The sequence below is a fragment of the Hippocampus guttulatus genome, chromosome 2 (genome assembly GCF_054856545.1).
Source record: "Hippocampus guttulatus isolate MCC_2025c chromosome 2, RoL_Hgut_1.0, whole genome shotgun sequence".
Classification (NCBI taxonomy): Eukaryota; Metazoa; Chordata; class Actinopteri; order Syngnathiformes; family Syngnathidae; genus Hippocampus; species Hippocampus guttulatus.
Window position 1 is genome coordinate 26,599,617 of NC_141262.1, and position 9,710 is coordinate 26,609,326.

At 43.3% G+C, this 9,710-nt stretch overlaps 1 protein-coding gene across 2 annotated transcripts; it reads right to left on the reverse strand.

Moving 5' to 3' along the window:
- Window positions 1-450: 450 nt before the first annotated feature.
- On the reverse strand, window positions 451-9,661 carry wrap53 (WD repeat containing, antisense to TP53). Of its 2 annotated transcripts, none has more exons than XM_086105058.1 (11): window positions 9,462-9,661; window positions 8,145-8,475; window positions 7,874-8,057; window positions 7,679-7,777; window positions 7,473-7,581; window positions 6,745-6,833; window positions 4,635-4,858; window positions 2,795-3,009; window positions 2,332-2,435; window positions 2,121-2,258; window positions 451-1,326 (listed from the first exon to the last, which is right to left on the reverse strand). In XM_086105058.1, the coding sequence occupies exons 2-11, from the start codon at window positions 8,356-8,358 to the stop codon at window positions 1,107-1,109; spliced, it is 1,596 nt and encodes a 531-aa protein (XP_085961184.1). In that variant the 5' UTR covers window positions 8,359-8,475; window positions 9,462-9,661; the 3' UTR covers window positions 451-1,106. The 2 variants fall into 2 exon arrangements, with proteins under 2 accessions (XP_085961184.1, XP_085961183.1); XM_086105057.1 differs by having other exon boundaries at window positions 7,446-7,581.
- Between the last annotated feature and the right edge of the window lie 49 nt (window positions 9,662-9,710).

The following is a 9,710-nucleotide window of genomic DNA, read 5'->3' on the forward strand; positions in this document are numbered from 1 at the left end:
TGTCCTCCCTTGTTGTCTTCGTACCGACTATCCTCCCCTGAGGCGGTGACGGTTGCTAAGCGACAGCCACCACAGAGCAGCGCAGCAGTTACACCCCCCCGCCCCCAGCTCCAACTCCAAACCCCACTCCCCATTCGGAGGGCCTCGACTAATCACGTGCCGGGCAAAAGGTGAAACCATCGAGTGGTGGGTTAACATTTCCAAAGCAAAGGTCGACAGACGCCTCGGATACGGACCGCTCGGAGTTCGTTGAAGTGATGTTCTTGACTTGCTTTCGAGCTCAAGGGAGAGCAAACGGCAGGTTTGCTCGCAGTATCGCAATAGTCGTGTTGAAGTTTCCTTTTTGAGAGCCGAGTCACAATATAAGAACAATAAAGTCAGATATTTGAGAAAAACGTATCATGTCAAACTGAAAGTTATATTACAAGAATAGGGATGAATTTGTCATGATTTATAATTTTGAGATTATACTCATATTTTAATGCAAAAAAGTATATTTGAGATTAAATTTGTACATTACAGTTGCATATTTTTATGACTAAAATTGTGTATTTGAGATTTATGTTGTCGTACAAGAAAAACAAAATCACATTTCTGAGAGGAGAAATACAACCCTCAGAAATATGCTATTTTTCTTGCCAGAATAGGTTTAAATATTACTTTGTAGATGTGAACCAATGTATGTTTTTCATTATTTATTTGTCTGCATTTTGCCCATTGGTACACACGGAAAAGTATTGGAAATCATTTAGTCAGTTGGGTAAATCTAATGGTTTGCGCAAGCGCCTTGCAAGTGGCTGAAAATGTTCCAACTTTGAAGGGGTTGGAGCGCCCCCTGGTGCTTCGATGTGCTCTTGACAGCCTGTGGATGCCAATTTGTCAGGGGATTCAGATTGTATTTGTTTGAAAAATGTGTTGGATATGTATAACCAGCAGTTTAAAAAAGCAAAGCGCATTATCAGATGCACACTTGTGGCACCACATTCAAAAAAAAAAGTAAAAATAACAAAAATAGAAAGCTTCTTGCACAACTGTGTTCATTTGCGTCCTTGTAAAAAAGGTTTTGCAATAGGCACAGTCTCGCCTCGTGAAAATGACATTCGAGTTCAACTGTGCGTGTTTGAAACCTCCTCACTCTGCTCCTCGGCAGGGGGTCCGCAAGGTCCTGCCCACCATATGCTCAACCCGTTGTCGGTGCGGTTGGCGGCCTGGTCGCTTCCCTCGCCGTCCGAGCACGAGGAGGACGAGTCGCCCTCGCCGTCGCTGGGCCACAGGAACTGCCGCTGGCCGCTGGATGTGGCCACCAGCGGCATGAACGGATGGATGCTGCGCGCACAAAATCACAATCAATCACTTCAGATATCTACTGGCAAATTGGGTATTTATCTCCATTGTGAGACAAATAAAGGTTCAGACTTTCATGTGCGCCTCATTGGTCTGATTTAGTGAATTGCATTTTTAGAGAATAAAGTTGCATATTGTAGAGAAAAGGTCATTTGGGATTATGTCACATTTTAAAAAGTATTTTTTAAAAGGCAGTTGAAAACACCACCATAACACTACAAAAATCAAGTGACATTAAAAAAATCTTTTTTCGAACAAATTCATAATTTTACAAGAACAAAGCTGCATATTTTCAGGAAAAAAGATTGAGATTCAATTCGTAAATTTAGTAGAATGCATATTTTTGAGGAATAGGCATTTCAGATTACCGTCATAATTCTACAAAAATAAAGTAAAGTATTTTTGAGGAAAAGTCCATGGCGAGATCACCATTGAAATTCTCCAAGAATAAAGTTGCATTTCATGAAAAAAGTTCTTTCCATATTTTTGAGACAATAATTGATTAAATTCATCATTTTAAAGATTAACGTTGCATTAAAGGTGGTAAACTGTTCAGATTCCAAAGTTGTCACATTAGAATTATATTTGCATAATTTAAAAAAAGGCTATTTTCGAGTTTAAAGTTGTTATGTGACAAAAATGCAGTTGCACATTTTCGAGAAAAAGCCGTTTTGATTCGGGGTGCAACTTTTTTCCTCCGAATGCTGTTTCCCCTCTTCTGTCTGCTTTAAAACATGCCCGTGATTTTTGGCCACACCGTGCCAGTAAGCCGGTACCTGATCCCATTGGTGCAGTCCCAATGGGCCTGGAATCTGAGCTGAGGCTGCAGTAGCTCCTCGCCACCTGGGGGGTTCTGGGTGTCCCACACTGACACCTCTCCCTCTGTGCCCCCACTCAGCAGGTACCTGCCCGACCTGGCAGAGCACAAACGCACATGGGAGGGACTTTTGCCGGGCGGAGAGCGACGGCGGACGGATGTCCACTTACGGGTCCAGGTCGAAGTAGATGCGCTGATTGGTCGCCACGTTCCTTTTGAGCGAGAACACGACCTGACCGGGCTCTCGAAGGTCCCAGCACAGGATCTCGGGATCCTGCGCATACATCACAACGTGATTTACTGTGCGAAAATCTGCTCGGCTTTCCCCAATGAATAACATATCGTTTTTGTTAAAAATGAATGATAATCATTGAAGTGATGACACTGTTGACAATTAATTTTTTTTTTACAATTAGCAAACAGATAAATAGCAGTAATCGACAATTAAAAAAAAAATCTCTGACATGATCGCTTCTATAACATTCCTAGAAAAATCACAATGTCCCATTACTGGTGAGATACTTTTTTTTCCCCCAAACAGGCCCGCGGGCTTCTCACGTGGTCCTCGAGGGCGACCATGTTGGTGACCCCTGTTGGCGTTTGGAGCAATATTATTTCAATTCACCCACATACCTTGCGGCCCCCCGTGTACAGGTAGTAGCCGTCGGGTGAGAAGAGCAGGTGGGTGAGGCCCCCGCGGTGGCGGGTGGGCAGCAGTGCCAGCAGGGTGCCGTCCTGACACGAGTAGAGGCCGGCGCAGCGCGCGTACGAGCCGCAGGCGTACAGCGACTGGCGCGGGCTGAAGGCCAAGCAGGAGATGATGCCGCTCTGGCCGCTTTGCTTCTTCGCTGCGGTTGGGAGACCAAAAGGGAACGCTTTGGGAAAGGGACATTCGCCTCATCTAGCGCACACACATTCCCTCTCAGGCAAATAGACCAAAAGCTCACATTCTCTCACACACTTTTTGTCACACACATATTTTTCCCTCACACTTATTTTTTTTTTTTGTCTCAACGTCCAAATTTCATTGGAATTAACACTCTCTCTCTCTCTTTCATTAATTTCCAGAACATGACTCAGAGCTAATCTCTGTAATAGCACATGCTAAAATAAAATGACCTAAATTTTTCTCTCATGAAATTCTCACATGAACACTTTGAGACAGTAATTCATGCCTTTGTCACATCCCGGCTCGATTACTGCAATGCCCTTTACTTTGGAGTCAGCCAGTCCTCCATTAAGCGCCTTCAGCTGGTCCAGAATGCCGCCGCTCGCCTCTTGACTGGTACTCGTAAGAGGGAGCACATAACTCCTACTCTGGCATCCCTTCACTGGCTCCCCATTCATTTTAGAGTTATTTTCAAGATCCTCTTATTTGTTTTCAAATCTCTGAATAATCTCGCGCCACCTTACCTCTCTGAGCTCATCCGCCCCTACACACCTGCCCGGCGCCTCAGGTCTGTGGACCAGACTTTATTAGAAGTACCAAGAACTAAACTGAGGCTCAGAGGGGATCGAGCCTTTTCTGTTGCTGGTCCCTCTCTCTGGAATGACCTCCCACTAAACATTCGGCAAGCCTCCTCGCTGCCCATCTTCAAAACCCTCCTCAAAACTCACTTGTATTCTTTGGCATTCGACTCAGCATGACTTAGATTTGTTCTTGGTTTTACTGTTTGGTGCTTTCTACCGCCTTTATTACCGATTTGTCTTACTGTTTATTGTGCATGTTAAATTGCTCCATGTACAGCACTTTGTATGCAGCGATGGCTGTTTGAAAGTGCTCTATAAATACTGTTGACTTGACTTGACTTGACTAAATTGAGCCTTTTTCTAAGGGTCCTTATTTTCAATGTAAAGAGAAAGAAAAAAAAACACGATATATCAATAAACCAATATAAAATAGTTCTATGCAGTTATAGTTTTCAGTCCTACCTTAAGGTAAACTGTAAAGTTTCCACTGCAATGCAATTTATGCTAATTATTGTTTCAGAGTTACATAAATAGGCCGATCGAGTGTTTTGGCCAAAACGCATTCATCAGTCAAGAAGAGTGCTCGCAACTGCCGCCATTATCAAAAACAAGCGGCCAGTAAACAAAAGAGCTACGCATCGTTCGAGGAGAGATGAACGGAAAGGTTGTTTGAAGTGCATAAGAGGGCATTTGAATGCAGCCGCGGCATTTTGTCGCGTTGTTCTTCTCGGCCCGCTCAAGGAGACGAGAATCGAGACATGACGAGCGGCGGGCTAAACGATCCTTGTCGTGGCCGTCTGTTCCCCTTTTTTAAAAGCTTGTTTTTCTTCAAACGCTTCTCTTACACAGTCAGCAAACTGCATCGAGCTAATGTTGTTTATCTGATGTTGTTTTGAGTGAAGACAATTTGCTACAGCCACAACATTCTTTCAACTACAGGGTTACGCATAATTTACCCCCCCCCCCTTTAATAACCAACCCCACATTTCGGTTTACGGCTGACCTGTGGTGGGCCGCTCCTCGCAGTCTCTGCCGGGCCGCTCGGTGTAGAAGACCCTGACGGTTTTGTCGAAGCCGCAGTAGAGCTGCAAGCCGTCGGGGGAGAAGCAGAGCGAGTGGGCCGCCGTCAGCTCGTCCAGGTGGTTGTAAGGACGGAAGCTGGAGCGCACCTCCCCGTAGAAGGCGTCCCAGATGTGGACTGGGTTGTCGCGGCTACTGCTGGCAAAACTGAGAGAATGAAAACACTTTGGCTGCGTTCACTCGTTCCCTAATCACTACATTTTACTCCAGTGGATTATATAATCAGTCAAATAAAGAATATTTTTGGACAGCCTGGAAATAAAATTTGTGTTTCAGAAGGTCGGACTGATGCCTGAATGTAATCATGCAAAGCCCAAAATAACATCACCGCCGCTTAATTAGCGCAAAGCTAATTAGCCGCGACGGCATTGCCGCTTTGTTTCAGCGCCGGGGAGTGGCTAATTATCATCGCTCCACTGCTGCTCGCCTGGAGCGATGGCCAAAACGTTCAATCATAACGGGAGGCCCGAGCCCCGCTGATTAGGATCAAAGGATAGAATAGTTTGGGATTTTTATGGTCGTTAGTTTTTATTTCGGGGCGGCCCGGTAGTCGAGTGGTTAGCGCATCAACCTCACAGTGCAGAGGTACCGGGTTCGATTCCAGCTGCGGCATTCCTGTGTGGAGTTTGCATGTTCTCCCCGTGCCTGAGTGGGTTTCCTCCTGGTACTGCGGTTTCCTTCCACAGTCCAAAAACATGCATGGCAGGCTGATTAAGCACTCGAAATTGTCCCTAGGTGCGAGTGTGAACACGGATGGTTGTTCGTATCTGTGTGCCCTGCGATTGGCTGGCAAACGGTTCAGGGTGTCCCCCGCGATTGGCTGGCAACCGGTTCAGGGTGTCCCCCGCCTACTGCCCGAAGACAGCTGGGATAGGCTCCAGCACTCCCCGCGACAGTCGTGAGAATAAAACGGTTCAGAAGATGGATGGATAGATTTTTTTCAATTCAACTGAATTTGTTTTTCAAGCAGTTTTTTTTGGCCGGGGGGGGGGGGGGGGGGGGGGGGGGTCATCCTCCGTTGTAGTTTAGTTTTCAGACCTGGGCAAAGTTGGGTCATATCCTGTCTGTCGAGAGTCTCTGACCAGCCCTCAAAGTGACCATGAGCTGTGCTTTTATGTTATGGGGACACGCGTGGATGCTCGCACAAGCAAGGTAGCGACCAAGAGCTCCGACTGCAGTGATGCAGACGTAGCAATGTTTTCAGCAAAAATGACAACAGCAATCCTGATGTTAGCAATGACTTTTTTTTCCCCTGCATGGTGGAGGGAAGATTTTTAAAAAGTGCAAAGATGTCATTTTAGTGTCCATTTATTATTGTGTTTAAATGTTTTACTTGCCAATTACAACAATACATGGCAATTTATTGAAACAAGACCTGATGGTTTTTTTTAAATAAAAAATAATATCCAACAAAGTGACCAAGTTCCTCATTTGGCCCTCTGGGCAAAATTAATTGCGCACATCTGTTTTTAGTATGTTTTGTTTTTTTAAACAAAAATAAAAATATTTAAAATGAACCCCAAAAGCTCATGTATGATATTAATTCACAAAGATGAAAATTAAGAACATTTCCACAATAATTATACTATATTTATAGCGGAAATGTTCTTAATTTTCATAATAATTTATATATATATATATATATATATATATAATGTACAACTACCTACATGTCTTCCCTCATGGATGCCGTGAGGGAAGACATGCAGGTAGTTGGGGTCAGAGTAGAGGATGCAGAGAACAGGGAAAGATGGAAATTAATGACTCGCTGTGGCAACCCCTGAAAAGGGACAAGCCGAAAGGAGAAGAAGAAGATATATAATAACATAAATGTAGTTACTTTTAGCTTTATTTTTTATTTTTGTCTGGAAGCACTTTGCATTTTGATTTTATTATGAAAAAGCTTTTTTCCATTTTAGTTTTAGTGATTTCATTAATCAATACTAACTATAATAACCTTGTTGGAGCAAAGCTATCAGAAAAGGTGCAAGTTTCACGACGATGGACAAAGATTAAACCGGGCAAGTACTCACAAGCAGGTGTGAGGCTCCAGAGAATTCATTTTGGGGTACCAGCAGTAGTCATATACAGTGTCTCCCTCAGCCATTTTCAGCACCGGACTCTGGCAATACAACAATGAAGATGTCGGTGTCCACTTAAATGTCTAAAATCAAACTATATGATCAATTCTGCCTTTGCAAAGATGACAATGTTCACCCAATGTACACAAAGGAGGGTTTCTTGAAGTTGCAATATCAACACTGACCTGATGGGGGCACCAGAGGAATTCGAATGAGCTTGCTATAAAGTGCATGGTTTTGTGCTCACATCTTATTTATTCATTGATTTGTTTTTATTTTGCACGAAGTACCATGTGTCACTTAAAAGACACTTTGTTCCAAGTACCACCATTGTGGCCAACATTATAATTAGGCCAGAATGTCCAGAATAACCGGGGAAGATGGTAACATTGTGAAAAAACGAAAACTAGATACCTAATCAAACGTATAAAACAAACGCTTCCAGATGTCATGCATATGTATTTAACTTAAAGGTAAAAATATAATACAACTGTACTTTGGCATTTTTTTTGGGGGGCGGAGCATATTTATTTGTCATGTCCTTGTTTATGATGATACTAATGCAGCGTGTTATACCGGAGACAAATTCCTTGTGTGTTCTACATACTTGGCCAATAAAGATGATTCTGATTCTCATGAGGGAGCCTGCGTACCACAAACTTTTGAGATGTAACGCTCACCATCTCCGGCAGCACATCCCAGTTGTAGGTATAAACCTCTGGAGGAAGGTTGTAGATGCGGAGCACATTGTCTGCACTGTTGCTCAGGATACAGGAACCATCCGGAGCCCTGACAGGGCAGCAGAAAAGTCACTCTGATTTCATCCAACACACAAATTGATTGATAAAGCAGTATGTTGATTTGTACCTTGGTGTATTTTAATTACCATTTGCAACCTTTGAGGTAATTCTCTGGGAAATTGGAGTATTCATTCCAGGAGCTCGTCAGTACCTGGGGGGTCTGGGAAAAGTCTAAGGCGAGGCTTCTGGGATGAAAAGAAAGAAAGGGGGGGGGGGGGGGGGGGGGGGAGTCAAAGCGAATCATGTTAATGCAATACCATATAAAAGTTGGTTCAACTTACTGCTGTCCTTCATTGGGACTGTCAGCAGATTCATTAGGCTTCTCCTCCAATGGTTGCATCCCTCCATCATGGCAGCCATCGGCATTCTGCTGGCAATGCCCCTCCTCTTCGGTGCCTCCACCCAAAGTCATCCGCTCTTCATCTTTATCTTCTTCTCCACCGACTTCGGCATGCAAGGTGGCTTCTGTTGCCAAGTCCAGAAAACAACATTCCATGTACATATGACACAATTGCTAAGATGTCAAAACAATGAGAAGAAAAAATTCTCTACTTTGCTCGTCCTGCTCCATGTCTGCTTGTGCTGGCTGGAGATCCCCATGCAGCCCCTGTCCCTCGTCACCAAGCCGGGCACATTTGGCAGGAGTGAGGCTTCCTTCATCCCAATCCTCCTGGACTGTTGCATCCTCTTGGGGTGGTTCACGATCCCACTCTATGTCCTGCCCCTCTATCACTGCACTTTCAGGGCTCAGACCCACGTCAGTCATGACTTAGTTCCTCCCTGGTGGTGGGCTGTCAAAAATGCAAAACTGTGGTCTGCTTTCTTCCTGCAGGGTGGCTTTCCAAATATGCTGGCAGACGAGGACATTACAGCACCCACAGGCCTGCAAACAAAGAGGACACACACTCATCAGAACACAGATGGAATTTAACTGTTTTGTTGGAAGTCATTTCTTGTAGCATTAGGGGTTGGTGGTAACATGTAACAGTTACCTGAGTAACTTTTTAGAAAAAATAATATACTCGGGGCAGTTTCCTTATTATTCATACGCACATATTTTTATAAGGAAGGAATGCTACTCTTACTTCATTATTTTGAGCATACATTGCACTTGCTACTTACTCTCTGTTGCATTGCAGTAATGTTGATTCGTGTAAAGTTTTGGGAAGGGAGCAACAAACAATCAGTGTTAGACATTACTGTTGAGCTAAATGTTGATGTCTTATTTGTGTAGAAAAATAAAAGCTTAATTTGTTATTTTAACTTAAAAATGTATTGTTTTTGCAAAAATGATATCGTCGGGAAACGGAAGTTGCACGTTCATATTTTGTATGTATTTTTCCATTCGATGGCCATGATTTACAAATACAAGTTACTCATTAATTATTCTGTACTTATTTACTCAAACCCAAATTAGTTATTTGGGGGACTGCATTTAACATTGTAGTTCATTCTTTTATTTAAAAAAAAAAAAAAAAACAGTACTACCCAGTAGAATTTTTCGCTACTTTACCTCCCTATGTAAAATATACTCGGCCAAAAAATATGCACATACCTTTAAAAAAAGTAGTGTAATTTATTTGTTCAATACTTATTACGGAAGACAAAACAACCAGGTTTACGTGTTAATTATGCGACAGCAATAACGTAAATAACCGGGCGTCTGAGTAGTTTTCCAAAGCTATTTTCCATTCGACTTAATACATATACATACGTTATTTTCCGGAAAATCTAGCACGTTTAGTCAAGCTGTACACTCAGTCTAGCAAAAAAAAAAAGAAGCTGTCTCGCTTCAATTTGTTTCAAACGTTGGCGCAAATAATAGTGTACGTCACGTTAGCGTTAGCATGCTAACACTCTCCGACTCACCCGATTTGTGGCTCTTCCCAGCCTCTAGTCTCGTAAAATTCAGTTTAAATTCTCCTTCGTGGTTGAGGCGAAGGTTCCACCGGAGTGTATTGAAGCGTGTGTGGCGTCTACTTGAACGAGGTATCTGGAGATGTTCTATATTGGAGCTTTTCTTTTCTCTGAGGAGGAAGAGGCATTTATGGCGTGTAGCCATGTGTTCAGCAAGTCTCGCGCGATTACGTTAGTGTGCGTGATTTGGGGAGCAAATGA

Bases quoted from the DNA above. Each gene is read 5' to 3' on its own strand.
- wrap53 (XM_086105057.1), bottom strand. From the start codon at position 8,358: ATGACTGACGTGGGTCTGAGCCCTGAAAGTGCAGTGATAGAGGGGCAG. The intron at 8,058-8,144 runs GTAGAGAATTTT...ACTTGGCAACAG, and splicing joins CATGGAGCAGGACGAGCAAA to AAGCCACCTTGCATGCCGAA. The intron at 2,259-2,331 runs GTAAGTGGACAT...GTGCTCTGCCAG, and splicing joins ATCTACTTCGACCTGGACCC to GTCGGGCAGGTACCTGCTGA.